The sequence below is a fragment of the Bacillus rossius genome, chromosome 2, assembly GCF_032445375.1.
Source record: "Bacillus rossius redtenbacheri isolate Brsri chromosome 2, Brsri_v3, whole genome shotgun sequence".
Taxonomy (NCBI): domain Eukaryota; kingdom Metazoa; phylum Arthropoda; class Insecta; order Phasmatodea; family Bacillidae; genus Bacillus; species Bacillus rossius.
In genome coordinates this window covers 21,850,359-21,876,532 of record NC_086331.1, presented here as the reverse complement: position 1 = coordinate 21,876,532, position 26,174 = coordinate 21,850,359, and the positions used below count along the sequence as shown (strand labels likewise).

The following is a 26,174-nucleotide window of genomic DNA, read 5'->3' as shown; positions in this document are numbered from 1 at the left end:
CTAAAAAAAAAAGCGGAAGATGTTCATGTAAATAGAACTGTTGCAGCCAAGGAAATACGTGATGTGATTACTAATCAAGTAAAGGAGAGGTTTTCTTTCACAACATATTACTCTGCGGTATGCCCTTTTGATCACGTCCGGACCACCCACTTCAAAAGGTATGGGGGGAAGGGGGGGGGGGTTCGGTGATTCTTTATAAAAAGCGCCTAATGCTGTGAACCCCCATTTTCAAAAGGCACCAGCCGCCACTGGTTGCTGGCCGTCTGGCGACATTGATTTATACCGTGCTCACAAGTCTCCCTCAGAGCCGTAGCCAGGATTTTGTGATTTTTGCCAAGTGCAACTATTAAATCATTTTTATGAGTAAGTTTTCTTTATAATTGAATTTAAAAAGAAAATAGTCACACTAAAATCTCAATAACTCCTATGTCTACACGCAGATGTTTTGAGTAATGATTTTCTTGAGAAAAGAAAAAAGAAAATTTTATTTTATGCTTATTACTTAATTGTTTCTAATACTTTGTCCTTAAACATAAAACACACGTGTCTCGTTCTATGAAAGACATGCGTAAGAGTGCAGACCGGCATTAAATAGAGACTACTGCTGCCGCATCTGTGTATGAGGTATGGCAGGCTATAATGTATAGTTAATACATTATTGAAATCCATGAGGATTACAGTAATATTCCAAATCATCTTGCTGTAAACTTATGTAGTGAAGTTGCTATGCTTGTATTATTCTGTTTTAACTTGTGTGTATTTTGACGTGAATACGACTTTAAAATTTCTTCCATAGTGGGAGGCAATTAAATAAAAAACGAATGATAACAAAATCGGGGGATACAGTTTGGTGTTGCAGCTACATATCTATCATCTCCATCCAAAATTTAATTACACCATTGGATAGCTAAAGGATCAACGAATTCGTTACGCTAAGTGAGGACTGCGACGCATCGCGCGCGGTGGAGGGGGAAGCGCCGCCATTTTGATGTCATTTTGCTTCGTTTCGAGATTTCCATTTAGTATAACTTTTGACTCGGAGAAGCTACGACGTTTTCGTTTGAGTTTCAATCGTCAGCTCTCGTCAAAATCTATCGATTGCATAAATAAAACATTAGTGCAAAATAGTTACAGTGAATATATATAGTGTCAAAATAAAAATATATAATGTCGGCCTATACGCGACTTCTTAGTGTTCAAACGTGATTATAACATACATAAAATAGCGTATTTTACAGTTTGTTTAGAAGATATTAGCCTACCTGTTACGTACAAGTATTCACGTACAACCCAACGGCCGTGTCCATGACACAGCCACACCCTATTTTTTATTTTCAGTGCTGTAAGGGACGGGTCCGACTCCAGTGTCCTGTCTCCCTGACTGTGACGAATGTTTGCTCGTATGCGCGTGTTGGCTCGTACTCGCGGCATGCGGCGCGTCTGTGCGAGTGTCCGCAGCCGCCACAGACACCTTCCTTGTGCGCGGGCACAGACCGTGCTGTGTCTGTCCGTGCGCACCGGGTGGGTCCGAATTCGACCGACGTGGACGTGATTCCCAAGACTGGCACACGTCTTTGAAGTTGGAGCTGGACACCCGAGCATCTGGATAATGTTTGATTGAAAAAAGTTTCACAACCACGGCGAATTACGTCGCTCTCTTGGATTGGTTTCATTAAAAAAAGTGTATGTGGAGAATAAAGGTGTTACCCGAAATTATTCCAATGAAATCAGTATACGACAGCGATAAGCTCATTTGTAATTGTATAAGTTTTTTTTGACATAACGTTTTATAAATCGATAAATGCCGGCTGCACGCACGAAAAAGCATGACTCATTGTCACGTTCCGCCTGAGCTGAGTGTGCAAGAACCGGCCAACCACCGTGCGAGAAAATCTTTTATAATATCAAACAGGTTAAGGCGGGCTTTTTAACTAATTGTTCATGATTATATTCAAACAAATTATTTAAATTAAATTTGCAAAAAACTGTAAATAATAGGTATTTGAAAATTAAAAAGTATGCAATTTTTCATGAATGTTTTTTAATGACGTTATCATGTAAAATTATCGTCCGTAAACCGACTTTACAGACAACCCCCCCCCCCCCCCCTTTTTTTTAAAAAAAGAAAACGTTCAGACGCTCAGTGCTCTATCTTAAATACTTTCTCTATTATTTACATTAAAATTGTTGTTCTGCTATAACTTCAGAGACGTATACCAGCCTTATGAAAGACTTTGCAACGTAAGCCGTATAGATTTTTTCGACTTAATTTGTCGAACCTGCAGCCGTCGCTTTTCGTTCGAATTCAGACTCGTCTGGTGTGTGTGTGTCTATACATATACATATATATATATATATATAAATACATACATACATACATACATACATACATACATACATACATACATACATATCGTGACTACAACTTTAAACGGCCGATTGGCAAATAGAACTGTCGAGAATACGCGCAGCCGGTGCGTTGTCTAGGTTACGAAATATCATAGCACATCCTGTGTTCTAGTTTCAGTAAACTTAAATGTTTATATTTCATTATTCGTGCATTTGAAAATGTTTTATGCCAAACTAATATAATGATATATTTTGATCATCAACGTGTGTGTGTGTCGAATCAGTCGCACATACGTCAGCTGAATTTTGACATTTGTATTGGCAGATTGTAAGCCAATGTTGGGTTCGTGAGCAGAATACAAGAAGAATGGGTCTGTATGTTTAGACTCTGATCTGGCCCGCGCTTAAACAACAGTTCTGACTTGTTAAGGCTGGATGACTGCTACTTTTTTCGTGGCAAATCTTATATCAGAATTGAACTCTGGAGTCGACTGAAGATTTAGAATTTTACCCTAAACACACACTATCGGACTGAACCAGAACTGGAGTGAGTTATGGTCAATTGCAACAGTACAGTTCAAGCGTGATCTCGTTTAATAAACTGTTTTGAACATGGTTTGACCGCATTATCTGTTGCTCCATTGTGTTTTGAGAACTGAACAAAGATCATTGGAAACGTCAATATGAATTTTCACGGACTTGAAAAAGGTTATTTTTTTTATCAGGCGCAAATATCATAGAATGATTTACAAATTTCCAGATAATATGCAATACCGTTAAGGCTAAGATCCATAGTTTTGCAGCCACCAGGGAAATTATTTCTCCCATGAATATCATTGTAGGTAAACAAACGTAATATACATAGTTTTGTAAAGAAAGCTTTGAATTTTTAAAATATGATAGAAAAAAATTCTAAAAAAATTATTGTTTATAAAATCTTTATTAAGAAAATTTTAAAACTAAATATTAGGTATTTATAAAAACTGTACAAGGCGTTTGCTTTGCACACAATGAAAATGAAGTATCCTGAACATTTCTAAGTTGCTTAAATGTTTACATGCATAATACATTCAAACAACTAAAATTAGTGCAACAAGCTGCAATATTTTGTGGACATATATTCAGCTACAAATATAAATTGATTGTATAAAAAGGTTATATTTTATATTGTCGTACAGAAAACTATACATTCCAAAAAATACCGCTTTACAACAGAAAGTTACGTAATTAGATGCTCAATCATATATCTGTGACAAAATGTGTAAAGCAAGAAAACCCGTAGAAGCGCAAAATCTTTATCGTACAGTATATAACATTTAGCATATTTAGTATACGCATGTCAAACTAGTCGAATATGTTATACTTATAATAAATAACTAAAAACTTGATATTGCGTAACTTGCAGAAGAGACGAAATCTGAGAGTTTCGCCACCAATCCACCGCGGTAAAACTTATAATATGATTATCGTATATGTGAAGTGTTCTTTATATTTGTTTTCATATGTATGCACAAAATTAATATTTATTATAATTCTGCTGGGTTGCATACGGTTACTTACGGGTTTAGAACTGAAATGTACCGAAAATAGTAATATTTATTTTCTTACGCGCTTTGAGGGTCGAACGGTTGAAGAAGTCTGGGAAGAATTGACAGAGAAAACCGAGCGGAAATCTTACTGCTCTCCGTTGGCTGGCTTCCCCCACCCCCCTTTTCAGGCTCGTTTAAGAACATGACACTCCGCTGGGCGATAAGGAATTCTGAGTAAAGTGCCTTCTTTCCTCCTACTCCTCCTCCACCACCACCACCACCACCACCACCACCACCACCACCACCACCACCACCACCCCCCCCCCTCACCCTATCATAGCTCAACCGTACAGCTAGTGCTCTCTATCGAGGATTTTGGAACTAAGTGTGTTGTGTTCTTTCTCTGCGCGTTCGGGAGAAACTCAGGATCTTAGCCATAAAAAAATGCTTTTTATAGTGTTACAACCATTTACTGCTTGAAATATCAATATTTTAAATTTTTAAAAGATCATTATTGTAGTTTACTGCTTGAATAAAGTTCTTATTTTATCGAAATAATTTTCCAGATTAAATAGAGACTTTTTTTTTTTTTAAAAACCTATTAATATTTCAGACAGCATTGGTTTCTAATAACTTTTAAATACCAGCTTGTGTGAGTTTTCAGTCTTTGTTAGAAATCAACAGAGATGAGGCAGCGGCCCTTTGGCAACACAGTCATCCATTTGCTCTTCGCGTCACAGTCGATTGTAGTGACGTCATATCGTTCCATCTCACCAATACAAATGCACCTAACGTTTATTTGACACTGGTGTCGCGGGTTGCCGCAGATTGAAATATCACGCGAGAGAAGGTCGTGTAGCCCAAGTATGTGTTGGCGCAACATTTAGAGGCAGGAATCTTGGGCTAAGATCATTGCGTCGCGGATCGAAAAGCAGAATGGTTCAACTGGCCAGTAGTCCAGTTCAGTCACCAAGGTGGACAGGAGCGAAAGGAATGAATCTTGGGCTAAGATCATTGCGTCGCGGATCGAAAAGCAGAATGGTTAAACTGGCCAGTAGTCCAGTTTAGTCACCAAGGTGGACAGGAGCGAAAGGAATGAATCTTGGGCTAAGATCATTGCGTCGCGGATTGAAAAGCAGAATGGTTCAACTGGCCAGTAGTCCAGTTCAGTCACCAAGGTGGACTGGAGCGAAAGGAATTAATCTTGGGCTAAGATCATTGCGTCGCGGATCGAAGAGCAGAATGGTTCAACTGGCCGGTAGTCCAGTTCAGTCACCAAGGTGGACTGAAGCGAAAGGAATGAATCTTGGGCTAAGATCATTGTGTCGCAGATGGAAGAGCAGAATGGTTCAACTGGCCAGTAGTCCAGTTCAGTCACCAAGGTGGACTGGAGCGAAAGGAATGAATTTTGGGCTAAGATCATTGTGTCGCAGATCGAAGAGCAGAATGGTTCAACTGGCCGGTAGTCCAGTTCATTCACCAAGGTGGACTGGAGCGAAAGGAATGAATCTTGGGCTAAGATCATTGTGTCGCAGATGGAAGAGCAGAATGGTTCAACTGGCCAGTAGTCCAGTTCAATCACCAAGGTGGACTGGAGCGAAAGGAATGAATCTTGAGCTAAGATCATTGCGTCGCGGATCGAAAAGCAGAATGGTTCAACTGGCCAGTAGTCCAGTTTAGTCACCAATGTGGACTGGAGCGAAAAGAATGAATCTTGGGCTAAGATCATTGAGTCGCGGATCGAAGAGCAGAATGATCAAACTGGCCAGAAGTCCAGTTCAGTCACAAAGGTGGACCGGAGCGATGAATCCAGATTGGAAGTTAATCTCTGGATCGTACTGGGAGTAGTGAAACTAACAAAAGCTTCCATTTTGAAAGTGTATTTTGTGAACCACAGAGCACACGAGAGACAGGGAAGTCACTCAAGCAGATTTCGTGGTCGCTATTTTTTTTTTTTGCTCTTTCCACTTCTGTCAATATTGAACTTCTTTACACATTTTCTGCGTTTGGTAGCACTGTTACCTATTTGATAAGTATTACTACTAGCGAGTGTAAGCTTGCTTTAGTTGTACTGTAACTACAGCAGTGAAATTGTTTAAGACTCGCATCCAGGAGGACTGGGGTTTTTGGGAACTCACTCGGCGCTTGATGCTTGGATGTTTGCTTACGAGAGACCACAGCCGTTTGCTTCAGTCTCTCCTGCATCGTGTGAGTCTTGTGTCCGTCTCAGTTGACCTCACCGCTGAGACTTGAAGCCCGAGGGGAAAAAAATTGTATTTCCGTTCAGTTCAGGACCAAAATCAGAGCCCAAAAATATTTCTGAAGTGGTTAAAGATTGATTTATTACTTAACAGTTTCCAGCTCAGAGCGAATTGGTGAAGTGTTAGAGATGCTGGACACGCCGGCCTCAAATTTCACGGTCAGGTGTTTATGACGGCCCCCCTGTGTGCTAGTGGTCAAGTGTAGATGTCCCAGCTTCAAGTAAGGGCGGGAGAGAGCGATTGTATCACTTGCACACCAGAGTTGGGTCAAGACTTGAGGGGGTTTGAAGTCCACAGTAATATTGCAGGTTCTGTGAATGATTCAATGGGGAAGTTTGATTTGATTTTTTTTAGACGTATTCCATTGCTGGTTACAATGCTTGTCATAGAGAAACCCCAATAACCGAGGTTTCTCTATGACAGAGCCTACAGTATCACCAGCAATTGCCTATGTACAAAAAAGAAAACATTTTAATAATCTTATGGGTGTTTTACGGTAAGAATCTGTACATATTTGTGCGACATTAAAAGTAGTATGTCTTTCGCAGTAACTTTTCTCTAAAGACAAGCTTATTTATTTAGTTAGTTAGACTTTGTGTACGATTGACAACGATAGAAGCGATGAAATGCCTATTGCTATAAATTTAACTATAATAATTAACTATAAATTTACTGGGCATGAACACACAAGACTAACATTGAATTTTTTTTATTAATAAGCAATGCAGAAAAAAGAGGCAAGTTTATTTCTATGTACAGAACCATTCAAAAAGTCAACCTACTTAGGTGTAAAGGTTTCTTGATTCTATTACTGGGTAAGATATAGGCTGTTATGACGTTATAGTGGTAAATGTAGGTTTCGTTTCGTATTCTCTCCTCTGAAAATCTGTAGGCATAAAAGAACAGGCATTAATGAGTCCAATAATAAATAGTAAAACTTGAAAGTACCATGTTTAGTTATCGAAGTTTTTTTAACAATTAAAACCAAAAGTACAGAAGAACCATCAATACATTGGCACACACAATAAGCAGTTGAAAATTTATAAGAAAAAAGAAAAATGCTTCTGCTTATTTAAAATATGCACATACACATGATGATCCGTATGTTTCTGCGTGTATTTGAAATCTTTCTGAAAGTACTGCATGCTAAGTTCGTGTTTTTTTCTCTCCCCTTGGTATGTAGTTGCAATTATGGTTACTGTTTCGCCATTGTTTCCTGTTTCGTCATGGATATGATACTCAGCAAAGTTTCTTAAGATTCGTTATCTGCCTGCTGATAAAGTAGCACATTTGTCACAGCTGCAACGAACATACCGCGTAGTTAACTTTTGCTAGTAAAATCTTTTGAATCTAGTTTTCGATAGTGATTTCTATCCGGCTATCCATACGACTAAAACCTTTCAGAACTATATATGTATATATATATATACACACACACATACACATATACTAGGTGTTGCTAAATAACTATTTCGTTAAAAACTTTTGAAGTCTTCGATAGTGATTCCTATCCGGCTATTCATAAGACTGAAACCTTTCAGTGTATATATATATATATATATATATGCTAGGTGTTGCTAAATAACTATTTCGTGTAACTGTACATGTCATAGCGCTTGTTTGTGACAGAGACCTCTTGATAACGCTTGATGTGTTGAAGTTGATCATTTGAAAGTAACAGACATAAAAGACCATCTTTACATTTTTCCTAAATAAAAAATAGGCATCAAACCCCTCAAAGGCCACATGGATGTATAAAAGGATGCCAGGGACTCGTTCTTTAACGAAAGGCTGCATCGGTGATGCTGTAAGGATCCTAGCAACTATTCGGAAGGTCTTCAAAAACGGCTGACATTTAAAATGCACATGTCAAAGATCCTTAAGTGTAAAGGGTATTTAAAGGAGCTATTCGGAAACAAGCGAATGTCTCAAGTGACTAGTGCATGCTTTTAATGGACGCAGTTTTCCCATCTGTGAACGCACATCCTCTCTTGAACTCTGCGACGGAATGGGTTAACTTCGAAGTCGTCTGCTAAATGCCCAGTCGAGTAGGCGCTCAATTAGCAAAAGTGGTTTCTATTGTTCACTTCTTGGTAAAAGGATGACGTGTGCAAGTTAGTGGCCTCTGGTGATCTCGTTTCGTGTATGTACATTTAAATAAGAAGTTGGGGTAGTAGCATAACGTTTACTTCTCCAGCATTTACATTTTCATGACGCATGGGCGAAAGTAATATCGTCATGTCAGGTCGTATATGAATTCGTCACTTCATTATTTTGCAATTTGTTTTTTATTCTGGTGAAGTCCAGTGGTAATGTGTTTTCACTTAAGGATATACTCGAATGCAGCTTATATTTCCTTAATACTAGTTTGAAATATATATTTATTCTTAAAATCTCATGGTGTTTTATATTATTATCTCTGACACACTCTAAAAGTTACTATTTTAGAATCTTTCAACAATAAAAACTAACTTCCAAAATCCAACTATTAAAGAGAATTTAAGCAGGGTTAGTTAAGCATTGAAATAACATGTTGTATCTAAGCAAATGAGTAAATGGTGTGAGGGTGAAATGGGTTATGATTGTGATGATTCTTCTTCCAAGTACAGGCTGCTCAAGGTCACCCCTGTGTTCAACACTACTGCTGCGATACGTCTTCAGGGCGTTCAGCAATGCCCACTTACAGAATATCCCTACTTTCTTCTGACTTTTCCAGGTCTTTTATGATTTTCCCTGACAAAAAAAAATTGTGATCTATAGAAACAACCAATATCAAAATTAGCGCCACTTCGAAACACTGCCATAGTCACGAAATAGATACTAACGGATTCTTTAATGTCGTGACACAACTGTTTACACAGTAACAAGAATTCTGAAAACTGTTTGCTAAATGATCACAGGCGAAATTCAACCTCACTTGTCGAATAGAGACGTTAGTTTTCCGTAATAAGTAATTTTGGGAAAAATTTCCAACTAGTCATACTTTCACAGAAACAAACAAATTTGATGAACTTTTTTTTACATAAAGACCCAAATAAAATATACATTTGGTCTTTCTTTAGAATGTAATTGCTCATTTAACATATGATAGTTGGGTAGGACCCATGCTGTCCTCTACCAACTGATAGGAACAAATAAAAGTTGATTAAGCAGTACCAACCAATCTGATGAAAATAAATTATAGTATAATGTTTACCATATTATCTTAAATTATTTTTTTTAGAAAAAAATATGTGGCTGTATTTTTTTATTAATTTTTTCCCCCCATTTTCAAATGTAGTGTCAAATAATACAGCTCTGCTCAAAAATACTTGGCACCAGCATTGCAACAAACCTAGACTTAACCCAGAATACTGTTAGAGATGTTCAGAATGCTGCGAGAAGTTAACGGTGTTGAACAAAGCTTCCGTCTGGTTCAGCTTTAAGGTCACGGGCTTGATTCTCGACCGGGTCGAAAAAATAAAAGTTTTGTTGGCTGACACAAAATATTTCGTCAATATACACCGCAACAAATACCTTTGAAGAGGCAACAACATTAACAAGCCATTTTGTGGACGCTGCGATTAGTTTGTCACTGCAAAATATTTTGTAGGGTGTTTATGTTGCAGTGATCACGAGACTGGTTGTTCAGTGTGCGATACACACAGTAGTGTATTATACAAGACCGGGGAACTTTGCATTTCTGGGGAATATATCCAAGTTAGGTTAGGGAATTTTTAAGGTTTTGTCACGTAACATCCTTTATTTATCTCACCATGAAACCTCATTTCTACTTGTGTTAATAATAGCGTGGCAATCCGTGACCTGCAACTCTTAGACGTGTCTGGCAGTCGGAACACGAGGCCTTCAATGGCTGCGGCATCGCCCGATGAAGCACAAGTCCGAGCTGTTTGTGAGCAGAGAGCGGCCAGTGTGAAGGGGCACGGGGGGGGGGGGGGGAGCCACGTCACAATTAATACATCCGCCCCGATGCTGCGGGAACATTGCCTCTCGCGAGGTTAACGAGCACAAACAAATAATTGACAAGTCGTTGCAACGTTCTTTTTTTTTTTTCCCCCTTCCAACTTAACGTTCGTCTTCCGAAGACTGATGGACGAGAAGATGCCTTCAAGTGGGAGAAAATGAAGGCTCTCGCTTTTTCTGTCGAAAATATTTGAACGGCCCGTGAAACTAAAATTTTGCGACGCTGATGCTTCCAGTGCTTGCAACTGAGTCACTGAAGCCCAAGTTTAAAAGTTAAAAGATCCCAGACTTCTAACCATAGAATCGTGAGGGTCGTGGGCTCGAGTTGCACGTGGCGCGTGTGAGTGTTCAGGATTAGTTGGTTCGCGTGCCTTGCACCAGGTTTATAAACTACGCGAGCACGCAAGGCGCAGCAGCACAACGCAAGTATTGTTCAACCTCCAACTTTTTTTTTACGTTTTGGCTTGCGTTTTTGGTACGGTCATGTTTGAAGAGAAGTGTTCCGAAAACTTTAATTGCATAGAATCACTTTTTTTTTTAAATTATGTACACCATGCTAACACTTGTTAAACTTTCACACAGTGAAAGGAAATAACACTTTTAAATCAAATTATTAAATCTTTCTTTTTTTAGTGTACATACAAATTATCAAAAAAAAAGCCAATGATCGAAATTTTTTCCTACGATTTTATAATTTAATGTTTTAGAGCTCTTGACGTCTTGCGACTTGCTTACGTTATAAACGACTGTGACTTTCTTGCGTTGTTTACGTGTATCGCTGTGGTGTCATTGCGTTCCTTGAGTAGTTCATAAACCCCGCCTTTGCCTTCCGGCATAACAATGGGAACAACAATAATATCCTCTAAAATAAAATATCTGCGTATTAAAAATTAGAAGTAGTTTTCGTGGCCGGAGTCACTATTTCTTGGCTTAGGCTGATGCCACATCGCGTCGGTGGAAATAATGTGCTCGACGTTTCGGCATGCCTTGTTGCAGCCATCTTCAAGGACGATTAATAATTTCCAGGGACTTGGACTCGACTAAGAAGACAAGAGGTAGTTATGCTTAACACGTTTGGTTCAATTGGTGATTGGACAGCGTACACACGCGTATGTAAACTAGAATGTCTCTTCCAAATCGGGATCATTAGAAAAGTTGAAGTGAAGGATTATTGGATAAGTATGAAGCACTGACTGAATGAATGGGGCAAACAAGAGTACTCAGAGAAAACACACCGTCTCACGGCAACCGCGTTTCCCGCTTGACCTATGTTATGTATCCTATATGTCTATGTTTAGGTAAATTACAGATTGCTTACCCTGTGTGCAAACATACATGTGTACAGGATACACGCACGAACTACCGTTTAACACGTTTATCTTTGTAGCAAGCAATGTGATCCTCTTCTCTTCCAGCTTGGTCGTTTGAGTGTCTGTATTGTTTTAGAAATTTACAAAGTATTTGAGCAGATGTGTTACCAAGTGTTACTTAGGTTCTCGGGGTCACTCCTCCAACCTCGTTGTCGGTATCTCTTGCCGCAGCTTCAGAGGTCGCTGGCTCTGTTCCCGCCATTAACTCGCTTCTCAAAACGGTTGTGCAGCTACCCCCCCCCCCTCCCCCCTTACCCCTCAAACACACTCATGTTGAAGATGATGTCTCGCTCTGCGAAGCATTCAACTGCAGTTACAGTCGAGCGCAGATGCTTGCTGCAGGGATGGTTTATGTGCGCGGCAGGCAGAGTTCAGAGTTCCAAGACCGGCGGCAGACAGAGTTCAGAGTTCCAAGACCGGCGGCAGACAGAGTTCAGAGTTCCAAGACCGGCGGCAGGCAGAGTTCAGAGTTCCAAGACCGGCGGCAGGCAGAGTTCAGAGTTCCAAGACCGGCGGCAGGCAGAGTTCAGAGTTCCAAGACCGGCGGCAGGCAGAGTTCAGAGTTCCAAGACCGGCGGCAGGCAGAGTTCAGAGTTCCAAGACCGGCGGCAGGCAGAGTTCAGAGTTCCAAGACCGGCGGCAGTGACGTCAACGGCCCGCGGTTGTGTGACGAGGATGAAAGGGGGTTCGACACCTGGTCATGGCTGGAGTTTACGAGCACCGATTTGATGTCCACGGTTGTTCGGAGCACAGTGCGATCTGGGATTTTCCGTCGTCTTTAAGGCTGGGCCTCACTCGTCGAGTTGGCTATAGCTGTCATTACGGGCTTTTACTGTTGATTCTGGATGTGGCTTTGGACGTTACTGTTTTGGTAGTTTCGTAAATGTGGGCATTGTGACGCTCTGTAGTGAACAAAATATTTACATCAGTAATAATTTTTAGTATTCACATATCAGACTTTTTCAAATAAAACCAAACAAATGCCGAAAATATTAAACCAGATACATAACACTACAACAAACTTTTATGTCATCACTGCTCATTATAATACATTCTTTGACGATATAAAACAGTTTTAACGAGTTATGATCGGTTGCATGAATTCATTAAAGACTTAAAATGCAACATATTCCGAATTGTGTTTTGTGTCCTTCAAAGGCGAATAAATAAGACCTACAAAAATACTGATACAAAAACAAATTTATCACTTTTGCAATAGATTCCGCCAGGAAAACATTTCTACAGTGTGCAGCCTACGTAGAAGAAGAGTGCTTTGTAGTTATCGCGTCTTTTTTAATGAAGATATTTAATCAATGGCTTCAATTTACTTACAATAATGATTAATAATTTTAAATAATTTTAAACAAGAACATTGATGTAATTGGTCGTGTCGTGGAAGTATAAAAGTCACGATCTATGAAGTTCCCCCTTCCCCCTTCTCCTAGAATTGTATTACGGCGCGCCTGTAACGTGAGTAACGCGACAAGGTCGCTTTTTTTTTTAAATTGCTGCCGTTCGAACAGTTCGCTTTCCTTTGTGGAGGAAGGAACATGGCGGTTACCGCAGGAAGTGACGTCATCGGATGTGCTGTGGGACAGGTCAGCCGCCGACGGGAGATTGCGCGCATGTGTGGCGGAGCGGCCGCTGATGACAGTGCTCGTGATTCAGACGGCTGCTGGAGTGGGGGGGGGGGGGGGGGGGGTCGGGGTCAAGTGGGTGGGGGACCGGGAGCGCGCGGGCCGTGGTCAGCTGCAGCTGCCGCCGCAGTCGCACGAAGACGCGCGGCGCCTCGCCTTGTCGAGGCGGCCTCCCGGACATGTTGTACACGTGCATTCGAACACTTGCCGAAGATTCCTCTTCCAGTGATAACCGTTGTAAATGTTACCCAAAAACCGCGGAAACAACACTGCAAGTTGAGCAGCATCATGCAGTGGTTGTGGCGGGATCTTATTGTGACATAGCGTGTCAGCTTAGCTTTGTTTGAATTTCGGGTTAACAAGATACTCTCTTGCGGTTTCGGATGCGAGCGGCACGTGGTCAAGACGATGATCGAATCGAGCAACGGTTGGATGCGAGGTGCTTCAGCGAGTGAGGTGGTTGATGCCTACTATGAAAACCTGTGCACGTTTCGTGAAGGAGACGACGTGATGTGGCTACCGGTTCAGCTGAAAACTAAACTGTGTGAACAGACACCTCGGTCTGATACCATGCTACCATCAGATGTGGTGTTATGGCTTTTCGAATTGCGCCATTGCACTCATTTGTACGAAAGTTTGGACCACCCGGAATTAACCACGTATCGCGACAGTGATCCACTTTGCATCTGCAAAGAGAACCTCGAGTATTCCGAAATAGAACCTGGTTTCAAGAATACGTATTCACGCAGTGATGAAATAAGTGTGGATGACAATGTGCATGTAGAAACGCACGTTAGCCTGATTTCTGAAAGTTGTAATGGCTCCATTACCTCTGAACAGCAGCTCCGTAACAGAAATGCAAATGTTAATGCTTTGTGTTTGAGCTCTGTCCTTGAAGGAAATAAACGTTTTGACAAAACTATAGTGCAGCAGACACACGAGAATGTTTATAGCAATGTGTACGAAACTAATACGACTCCAGCACTCGGCTTTGGCGATACATCGTTGTTGGACAGAGGGAATGTGAGACAGCTGATGTGGCGAGCTAATCCAGTGTACCGCGTGCTCCCCAAAAGTGAAACAAGCAACACATTGGCGGTGAACAGGAGCGGAGGGGATGCGAAATTGAGGAAGTTGAGCGAGGAGGGAGCGACCGCGCTGGGCCGCGAGATGAACGTTGTTAGTGTGGTGCAGGATGTTGATAGGTGCAGTTACTGTGGTGTGGCCAACTTTCCTGTTGATAATGCCCTGGTCGACCAAGCGCCAGAGCAGTACGATAACGTAGCCCCGGACGAATTCTTTGTTGTACCTCGTGCACGCAAGAATAAGACCTGGGGGAAAAAATATGTTAGCTTACAAAATGCAGATGAGGTACGAGGAATATATTGTATACAGGAAAGTGCTGCAGATTCGGAAGAGTTGTCTGCCAGCTGTGATGATAATCAAGAATGTGCAAAGAAAATTTCTGTGGAACACCTTGGAAATTTAACAAATGACAATGTAAGTGAAAATGGTAGTATAAACGAAATTAATTTTAACATTTATGCGAACTTAGGAAAATGTGAAAACATTTCTAAAAAAGTGAACTCTGCTAGCGATGTTACGTGTAGTGATATCAAAACTATAGGTTTTTGTGACTGGTTGTGGGATTCCACTGAAAAACTTTCAGCCAAGCATATTTTGGATAGTACTTTTAACTGTGAGGATCTTGTGAAACACTTTCAAGACATTGTTTTTACACTAGAAATTATGGATGGTATCACCCAATGCGAAATAATTTCTGTGTCTGTAGAAGATTCTGATTTAAACAGCATATTTGATGAAGTAGAAAATTTGGCAGATGAAGTTTTGGGAGAGTGTAATATACAATCAAAAATAGTCAAGGGACTGCCACTAAAAAAAAGTCACATAGTGAGTTGTACTAGTTCAGACTTATCAGATGACGTGTTTTTCACCTCAGTTGGCAGTGAATATGCAGATAGTGAATGCAATGGGGACCCAGAGCCCCACACGTCGGGCAGTGAGCAGAGACGAGACATAAACAGTATATTTGATAATGGAGTCATGCCTCCTGTCCGTCCAGAACGAAAGAAACTTAAAGTAAAGTTGAGAAACAAGCATTCCACAAATGAAAACATTTCCAATCGTAATCAGCAATTAAATAGCAGCTCAAAAATGGATTGTGAAGATGATGTTTCAAACATCAGCACATCACCTTTACCTTCTCAAGAATATATTAGTGTAAATGATTCCAAAGACTTACTTTTGCTTCAGAAAGTTAGTCTAAGTAGCAAGGAGAAGCGAAGCTTACATTCACTGTCATTTTACGAAGATGCAGATACTTGTTGTGGGGGCAGCAGTGAAGTTCACACTTGCAATATTGTTTCCTTAACCTCTGGGTCTTTGAGAGATGAAAACTTTGCCATTTGTGATGGAGTCTGCAGATTGTCAACCTCAGCGATGCCTGTGGAGCTTCAGTTTGGAAGCACAGATACAAACGTGTTACTTCAATCAAAACCAGAGTTATTGAATGAAGAGTGCTCACTACCAAATGATTTGAATGAAAGTTTTTGCGAGTTGCTCAATGTGTATGTGCCCCAGGTAAAGTCAATATCATCGTGTCAGTTTCCACCAGAAGACATTGATGAAGTGCCTCTGTCTAAAGAATCAGTAATTAAGATTCCTGGAGACAGTGATGAATGTGATGCTCCCACGGATGGCCTTTTCTCACTTGATTCACTTGGGAGAACTCGCAAAGGGAGTGGGTCCAGTGATATTGCAGCTTGGAAGCAAGAACTCCAAAAATCAGTGTTGTCATGGTTTGATGATGAATCTGAAAATGAGGTATGCGTAATGCAATTTTATAATTTTGCATGTTTGCATTTTTCAATTTCATATAGGCATAACTGAACAAATAATATGAATCACAAGCCTCCACATGAATGAATGCATGTTATTTTGAATTATTTATTAATTTATGTATAGACCATTTAAAAAAGAAATTTATCATCCAGTGTCATGCTCTAAAAATTTAAATTCAGTTTGAATGATTTTTCTTGTTTGTTGCACCTTATGATTATTTGCCAAGAGCAAAAGTACAGTTTACAGCTTACAGTTTTATACCAAACCTGAAATGTTTAGGCAATGTTTTAACTTGAAAACTTTAATTTGTGGTGAAATATCTTAACGGTGCAGAATTGTTATAACACATATGTATAAATACAATCTCTGCATAATAAATGTTTTATTTAAGTTTGTGTGTTATGTCTATCAAAACAAATGTTTCCTTTTTGCTTACGTCTACTTATTGTGTCGGAGGTTTATTGTTATTAAGATATTTTTGGCATGAATTTATGTTTTTGTTTGCAATCATAAAGTTACAAAAAAATAAAGTCCCTTATTTTAATTTTCTCAGACTGCCTATGTATGGTTAGTAAGTTTTTAGTGTTGATTTGATCATTTCATTAGTCTTAAATAGTTTTGGCCGAAAATAAAAATTAAAACCATTATATATTCTGTTATAGTAAAAAAAAATTATACCCCTAATTGTTAAATATGAAATATATTTTTGGCATCTAATTTTAATGTAATAAAATTTATAAAGGACCAAGTTTATTGGGCCATAAATCAATTTTTTTTTGTTCTATACTTGAATATTGCATGACACATCACCTATTCATTTAATTTTTCTTCTACTGCATCAATGTTTTGTAAACCAGTGACTAACAATGTTTATCCTGTTTGCAGCGCAGTTTTACATACTTGTGTTCACATAGGGAGGAAAAATGGGTCTAAGGACATTCTGTACTTAATTAAATTTGAAGTAAAAAACAGAATTTATATTTTTACTTATTTATATTTGTCAATAACTTTCGTATTAGTAAAATAAAAAATTTCTTTGCTGTAATTTATTTTTTAAATTTGAAACTATTTTACACAAAGTTTTTTAACTTTATCTTCGCCTAGTAATTTTTAATATTCTCTCAATTGACTTGTGACTTAGCATTAACGTGTAAGATAATAGTTTGAACTAAAATTATTTTCTCCCCAGATTGCAATCAAAATCGAACTGAAGGAACATAAGATTCAATATTGAAATAAATGTGTGATAGAATAAACAACATTAAAAACATTAATTAACAAAGAATGTGTTATGAAGAAGAGATTTATGATGTAAGGTCTTGACTTGTAACTATATATATATATATATATATATATATATTTTTTTTTCCAGTGGTTCTCTTCCTTGGACAGTGAAGGCAGAGTTTACTATTTCGAAGAAAACAGCAATGAATCCTCTTGGGCCCTTCCAAGCACAGATACCGTTAGTTTTAGTAAGGTTAGTTCATGTCATCACTAATATTAGAAAAATCTATTTTGTATCTACAGTTCTATGTCAGAAAGCATACAAAACTTAGTAGTAGCAGGAGCACAAAATATCAGCAGCATGAGCTGTGTTACTTTGATACAAAGAATGGCAGGAGTTCATTCTTTTGCAGTCTGCATTCGTTTCTCTTGTAACCTCTCTTTCATTTTGGAAAGCAATGAGAGAAATTTATTTCAGCTAGTCTATGTTTGTGTGACTTAATTTTTACAAGTTTTCACTATAAAAACAAATAAGAAATAAATAAATAACAGTTGTTTCTGGTAGATGTGTACAAGTTGCTGTAATTAATGAATAAGCATATCGTGATTACAAAGTAGTACATATTCTTCTATTTCAAGAAAATTGTTTCTCAGTAAACTTGCAAGATCAGTAAGTGAATATGATAACTACTAAGGCTATAAATTTAATTTCAGAAAATAATTTTCCTACTAAAGTTTGTATGGAGGCAAGGCAAGCTACTAGATATTCAGTGTTTCTGTAAAATATGTTATGATATCCCTAACGTATCATGGTAAAACTTTGTTGGTTGCAGGTAGTGAAAAAGTTGACATGAAACAGTGTTAAGTAAATAAAATCAATCTTAAAAAATATATGAAAGTTCCAACAACTCTAATTTTTGAATGAACATATTCCTTTTAATAAAACTTTAGGCATAGCAACTAAATGAATTTCAAGTACAGCATCTGTAGTGCTCCAGTGTTAGATTTACTTAAACAGCTGTACCCACTCCTCAAAAGACTTTTTTTTTTCAAATAGAAAAAAAACATAAGCCTGAAGGTATGCATATCACAAACCATGATATGAGCTTTTGAGTATTCTGCATAATGTAGTGGATGTTACAGTCAGCAGTTATTGGTGATGTGTGCCAAGGCATCATGCTCAGGGACTCTGGGACCAAAAGGTGGAACCAGTGATGGTTTGTCCTAAATCACACCTCAGTTTTAATACAACTCATAAGTCAACTAACTTCCAGTCTGTGCTTACAAGGTTTGTAGTTCACTACAGTCTTGCAGATCTTGTTCTCTTTCAAGTATTCTGTTCATAATTGTAAAACATATAACTTAATTTTTTTTATACGTGGAACTTTCACCTGGACATATCCCAAGTTTGTGAGTACCAAAATATATGTAGAATGATTTGGAGCCCACTATTATTTAATGCTCATATCTTTTTTGTGCATTAATTGAACTAGTTAACTACAGTTGATACTGCTGCAAGAAATGTTTGCTTTAGTAAATCAACATAATAATCCAGTGATTGTTTGCAATGCCATTGTATGTTCTGTTCTTATTATTTACCACTTCAAATCATTTTAACCATGCTCACCACAGTGAGTTTATACTGTTTGGGTATGGGACATTTTAGTATAAAAAGTAACTAAAATATCCATTGTCCAAATCTAAATATGGCAAACCTTCAACTGATATCTAATATAAGTGAAATGTTATTTAGGGAAATTAGTAGCATAACTTGTAAATTTAAGCTCTAAAATTATTTAAATGAGAATACTCTGTTCTCTACTATTGTAATAATTTTTATAATATAGTTTCTGTGCAGTGATAACTTCACAAGCCCTGCACAATGAAGCCATGAGTGCACATATTTTTGTGTACAAAATTATTTACAATAATGTGCTGAAAAGTAGATTGCTTGAAAAAATGATGTTTCTTAAATCTAAACTGGCATGGTGAAATGATTGTAAAATCTAATCGGGAACAGGAAATCTTTCACCAAGGGACATGAAGGCAGTAAAAATGTTGAAGAATGTGACCAAGTAAATACTTAAGGGTAAAGTTTCTTCAGTTGTAACTAAAATAATGAATTCCATTTGGAACATTAAGTTTAGGGGAGTTTGAATCAAAAGGAACCTTCTCTGCCCAAATACTGTTCCAACAAGACATTTTTTACAAGCCATTTAGCAAGAAAATATATACAGAAGAATTTGCATTTTCAATAAAATACTTAGTCGTAATTATTCTTTAAATTTTTACGCAGAGTAAAAAAATTCATTATTTTATATGACAAAAGTTATGTTGCGTGAGAATCTTAAGATAGTTAGGGACCACAGTGGTAAAAACTTAATTTCTTTTTTGCTAGTGGAAAATATGGTGGACATTTCTATGAGCCAGTGGTTTTCCTCAAGGTTCCTTTCCCCCCCCCCCCCCCCCCCCCCAACCATTGCATTATTTTGCTGCTCCATTTACATCTCACTGCTCCTTGAGCACCATACCCAAGTGTTTAGGAGCTGATGTAATCTTGGAAGTCCTGTTACCGTAAGCCTCCATTAATAACTACGTAACACTAAACCTTGCATTTACTTTTACCTGTGTGAATCCATCACTTTTGTTAAACCACGGTAAAGAGTATCCGTTTAAGAACATTGTGAACATCTGAGGGAATGTTTTAGAATCCATTTTTTGGGGCAAAGTTGAATGAAAACTTCCAAGATTAAAATTTAGACTGTTTCATTGATTAATCAATTTCAATGCATGATGAAAAATAATTGATAAATTAAATTTTTTGTTGATATTTTTATCTTTCCTATTATAAATGATAAGGGAAATCATAATTACTCAGTGGGTGGACAGGAATTATCTTTATTTTAATACTGAAAGAAGGAGCGTGTTTATTATTGAATATCTGATTGGTGAATATGTTTTATTTAACTGCTAAAAATATTTTTCAGACCCAGGAAGCTCTCCAAATGTCTGTGATCCCAAAAAATGAAAATGTTAAGAAAAAAAGAGAACAAGTTTTAAAATCTCTTGAGAATGATGAAGACTTGCCACTGAGACATAAACAAGTCTTTACTGAAGATATTGTGGAAGAAATGAGATCCCATGGTCGGGTCAGCAAATCTCGATCCATGGTCCTCTTTGATCCAAAGTATGTGTTTTTGATCTGTGTAATGCTTTGTAATGAATGCTTCTCTGCTAGTTTATATTTGTTAGAATGTTTTGGTTGTTTTCTTTATTTGTTGTTTATGTATGATTTGTAATTAATTAATAGTTTGTGATGTATATTTTTTTCTCTTTCTCTTAGGCATAAATCTGGCTTTTTAAAATCCTCCACAACCAGTGAGTGGCCTCAGCTGTGGAAAGGAGACATGGTTAGTGCTTATATGTATTACCATATGCTTTAAGTTTGTGTTGAATGTTTACTGATGTTGTGCATGAGTAATCTTGCAGTTACATAATGAAATATGACACTTTCACACCATAGGTTATCATTTTTAACAAATTAAGGACCCAATATTCGATTACTTTCTGATGCATATTAATCACCATTTTCAATGTAATTTGTAATATTTTATGTCATATTTTCACAAATTCTCTTCCAGTTAAAAACATTTTAACCCTTTAAATGTGTATAATAGTTTTGATACAGTATTCCATGGGTGCATATAAACAAAAAAAAAATTAAGTGCTTAATAGAAAAACCAAAACTATTTATTTGGTTTTTGTTGTAGACTATACTTGTGAAATGTAACGGCAGTGAATGTAACATTTTTATAAGAAACTAGCTGCTCGACCTGGCTTCGCACGGCTATACTAATGGAAAAATATTAAGCCACATCTCCCATTTACAGTAATGGTAAATAAAAAAAAAACAGTGAAAATTTATTACAATGCTGTATAATGTACCGGAGAGAAAATGAATAGCACCGATGGTTTCCCGACTCGTGCACGCAACGTACAACTGATGTACCTGTACTTCGCTACAGCAGTCTACAGGCAGATCACTCTTGCGCCGCTCATTATACATGCCCCTCCTTGTAGGTACGCCACTGCCGCGCGATGCCCGTTGCCATGGAGACGCAGAAGGCATGAACAATGCCAAATCCTGTTCTCATGCAGACAAAGTACCCACTGTTGTCTGGTTTTAACCACCCATGGGATCTAATTTTCGGAAAATGTCATCCTGCATAACATAAGGAACATTACTGTGAAGTTTGAAGTCTGTAAAATATATTTACTTGGAAAAAAGGGCAATAAAAAAACAAATTAAACACGGAGAGAGGAAAAAAAAAACAATAGTTTAGGTTTGCGATTTAAAGTGATAAAAAGTATTTAAATACTAGTTGAACTCTTATGAGGGTACTGATTGCTTCGTTGTTAATATAACACGGGTGTTTTTTACTTGTATGGGAAAATTAAGAATGATAAGGCATCTAGTGCGTGGCAACAATGTTAATAGGCAATAGAAAATAAACTTCTAGCGCCTGCGGCATTGTCAACACACACTTTGTACGTGTACTGCATGTTGTATCTAACCCCCTCCAATGCATTTGATTCTAAATTGGACTTTTAGTAAGGATCCCTAATGTTATTGATAATATAATATAGCTTATATATAGCCTTCCTCGATAAATGTACTATCCAACACTGAAAGAATTGTTCAAATCGGACCAGTGGTTCCTGAGATTAGCGCGCTCAAATAAACAAACAAACAAACAAACTTTTCAGCTTTATAATATTAGTATAGATAAACACCATTTGTAATCAAATTCATTGGCTAACAAAACTTACCAATACAAAAGTAAATCAGATTAGTCATGCTAGTGTACTGATTTACAAACATCAGAAAAGTTCCGTAAAACTAAATAAAGCCAAAGTGGGCGATACATAAAAGATGAACTGTAGTTTAGTCCAGAACTTGACAGATTTTATATTTGTAAACTACCAAATAAATAAGTAGCAGATAAAAACTATTGACATGGGTTTGTTCATTGATTTGAGAAATGAGTAAAAAAAATTTTAATTTTCAACTCATGTACAAGGTTATTCTTATTTTTCATTTATTAAAATAATAAGTTTCAGAAAATGAAGACATTAGTGGTATAAATTAATTAAAATTATCTTTTTACTATCCTTCTGTAAATTCTAACTTATTTTATAGTATTTACAAATGTGGTTTGCCAGAAAATAATATCTTTCTATTTCATAAAGTTATGTAAATTTGAATGGCAATGAGTATAAATGAGAAGTATTCTTTATTTAGTTGTACAGCAGACTGTTTGTGTTTGTATATATGTTTCAATGCCCTTTAAAACTGAAAATAGTTTTTTTTAAATTATATGCGTACATCTTATTTGTTAAATCATAAGCACTTAGTTATAATTTTGAGGCTAGAATTATAAAAGTATTTTTATTCCTTAATGCTAAGGAATTAATGCCATTAATGCAGGTGTGTACTTACACTTTTTATAAAATAATTATACAAAGGGTATGATATATTGATATTATTTGGGTTAAATTTAACTAAGCTATTTCAGGTAAACATGTTTACACGACAGTTAAGTATGCAGTGATTGCAGTTTTTGGTAATTCTGTGCACAATAGTTGCAGAATTAATTTTTTATATTAATTTTAGTAACTTATTTTATGTGGGGAAGTTAAGGCGATGCCTGCATTGTCTTACACCTAACCACTTAAATCTTTGAAAAGTAGGTATGTGCATGTAAGATAAGCTTACTAATAAAAAAAGTATAGCAAAAAAAATAAGAAGTTCTTATAAATACAATAAAATACAAACTACAGGATGTCCGTAAAATAATGTCCCAGTTTCAATGGTATATTATAACAGTTTAATTTATTAATTTAGACTATTTACCTCAAATCATACATCAAATTGAAGGTAAACTAACCTAGTTTTCCTTAAAAATGTCCAATGTGTGCACCTTTAGTTATATGGCTCACATCCAACCTATAGTCCAATTCTTCCCACAATTTTGTTAACACGTCCAGAGTAATGGAAGTAATAGCCTCTTCAATTCTCTGCCTCAACTCTGGCAAATCTGTAGGTATTTTTCTACTTAAAATCTACTTTCAATAAATTAATATATACAATAAGTATTTCATTTAATGAGTTTTTAATTACACAAAGTAGGTAAGTATTATTAAATGAATATATAAAAAAATATGTACAATGTTATTAAATACAATGTAATAACTGATAATTAATACAAATAATTCATAATTCAAGGTAGTATTAACAGATATTCACGGTTGACCTTGCATTACAGTATGTATGGCTGAGCGCTGCCCGCTCAAAGCTCTGTATCCCAAAAACAGTTGAGCGCATGAAAAAATGTTTCAAATAAAATTTTTTGCAAATTTTATGCTCTACAATTTTTATAATAAATGTTAACATCATTGGAGCAATAGAAACTGAGATAATCGTGATTTTTTTATTTTTTTTTTTATTTTTTTTTATACCTTTCACCTTGAATAACTTACAACGCAGACACAAGATTTTACTAGCCTTTTGAGACAACTTTTGGAATGCCAAAATGAAGGTAGGTATATACGAAAATTCAGCTTATTATATCTCATTCTGAGGTTGGCCCCTTTTCTATGCTAAAGTGACTGGACTACAAAGAGATTCCAATGGAGAAGTACTCCATCCTTTGCCAAATAAAGTTTACGGTTCACCACAACTAATCAGGGAAAGAGCCATTCTTTCGCATTGCAAGAAAGAAAACAACAAAGCAGTATAGGCACATGCACTTATCTAAAACTATTTGAGTTACTCTTTAATTGTGACCTTGAAGCAACACACTATAATACTGATAGTTGATACCATTAAATTTTATAACTGGGACATTTATTTATGTACATACTGTAAATTTACAAATCGTTAGCAAATTCAAAAATAATTTTAAAATATCACATAAGATGAAATTCATAAGATATTGAAAATAGAAATTAGAGAGGATGTTAAAAATTAATCTAACACTATTGTTTTAACTATATATAATTTTTTTTGTTACAACATAAAAAAATATACAATTACATTTTCTGATAATTGATCCCAATTCACACATATTCATTCACACATTTACTGATACCACAGTTAAACTTGAACTTGTTTGGGAGTTCAGCAGGTAGTGGAATAATGCTTTCTTTTAACACTGAAAGGGAATTTTGAAGTTTGACTATAGGTTAAATAATTTTAATTTTTTTATTGTGATAGTTATTTAAAGGACAAAACATTAGTTTTTATAAGTAAAATATTTAAACAATTAGAAATTCTTTTACATTACAAACCTTTAAATTGTACATGCCACTGACTTTATACCACTCAACTTGCTTTCACTGAACTGGGTCAGATACTAGGTTGGGCATGTTTCATTCAAAATGTTACCATTTTTGTAGATAGCATGGTTTTCTGATATTAAAGTATTGTCTCATATCACTGTTGCATGTGTTGCCTCTAAGCATTTGGAATTTTGTAATTACTCTGGTGATATCTTAGTCACTTCTTGTTCACCACAAAATGTTGTATTTTCAATTATAAGTCTCAAAGCTGGGACATTTCCTCATGCTCCTTATTTCCTATAAATATTTCACCATCACATTATCCAATAGTGTATCTTTCCTAATGCTCAAAAAGTTATTTGTATCACCAACTCAATACACCAATCCCTCACTTAGCATAACTAATGTGTTCCTAAAAATGTTCATGCTAGCCAAAATTGTGTATTCTGAAACATTGCTCTCCATAAATAGCAAGGCTAATTTACTTAATATTGTCACGTCTCACTTTCAGGGAGGTGGGGGGGGGAGGTGTTCGCTTCTTAAAAGTGTAGCTCAGATAAATAATAAAATAAAGACTTTAACTAGCCATAGAGCTTCTCGGCACTAGAATCATTTTAGTAGGTTTATCCTTGTACAAGAACTGAAAAATAAGGATACTGATAAAAATAAGATAACCTTGACGTCGTCCGGGCCTGCGGCCCCCTTTCGAATCCGATATGCCACCGCCCAAACACCATTTCTGTTCAAACCTCCCGCTTGTGCGTGCGTTGGTAGCCCGGAAAGAGGGCACTTAGCTGCACTGCGCCGCACCCCTATATGTATTAATAATTATTGTAACCCTTTTCTTTTCGCCCCAAAATAGTGTCACGACGGCTATGTTTGAGAGTGTCTTTTGTTTAATTAATTTATGATGTTTTTGTAGTAAAATACGTGCAAGCACGGACAAGGACGCTCCCTAGCGGGCGACGGTGGAACTAACATGTAACTTGATTTAAACTATTTTTTACTACATAAGTAATAATTACAGACGGTCTGTTCATGGATGTGAAGTGCTAATTTTTGTAAAGAGTATGTTATTTTCAATAATAACCCGGGACACGCAATAGCTAAGATGTTAACGGTAATTGTGTTCGGCGCGAAGGGCGCCATGTTGCCTGCCGCAAGCCCTTGTCTCACCCCAGTCTCCTTCTTCTGCCGGCCGAGAGCGGATGTCTCTGCAGACACCCCAAGGACATCACCGTTGTTTCACCGAGAAGTAGTTCTGTTAAGTAATTTTATTCAAATCGTTTTCATCCTATCCTCGGGGCCTCTCTCGGTCGGAGAGACTGTTTAATTAATAATTCTTTACTCTCCGGAGTTTTTTGGTCAGCCGTGTACTAAGTAACGACTTGAGGCGACCACGTGCGTGGTTCGCCTCCTCACCTAAATCGATTCGTGCCTCGGGCGTTTTATAACAGTATCATGGAAGGATTGTATAAGGGCGTGTAACGTGAGTAAATAAAACCAACTTAATTGAGTCACGTGTCTTTGTGTTCGGGGGGGCCACGTGGGTCCTTAACCAGTCAGCGGTGTGTGGGACGCCCTAAGAGCCCACTGTGGTTAATTAGAAGCGTGCCCGACGCTGAGAGCGGGCTTGGT

General features: G+C 37.2%; 1 protein-coding gene across 14 annotated transcripts in view; it reads left to right on the top strand.

Annotated features, from left to right (window-relative positions):
- Positions 1-26,174, top strand: part of LOC134529162 (rho GTPase-activating protein 12-like) — a 136,945-nt gene that overhangs the window by 73,870 nt on the left and 36,901 nt on the right. For 11 of the 14 annotated variants that reach the window (XM_063362972.1, XM_063362974.1, XM_063362969.1 and 8 more), the window contains 3 exons: positions 17,344-17,448; positions 20,183-20,382; positions 20,539-20,605. In XM_063362972.1, the coding sequence (XP_063219042.1) occupies positions 17,344-17,448; positions 20,183-20,382; positions 20,539-20,605 (372 nt within the window). Of the gene's footprint in view, positions 1-13,190; positions 15,954-17,343; positions 17,449-20,182; positions 20,383-20,538; positions 20,606-26,174 lie in introns of those variants that run through there. The other 3 variants (XM_063362961.1, XM_063362962.1, XM_063362975.1) reach the window with 3 other exon arrangements.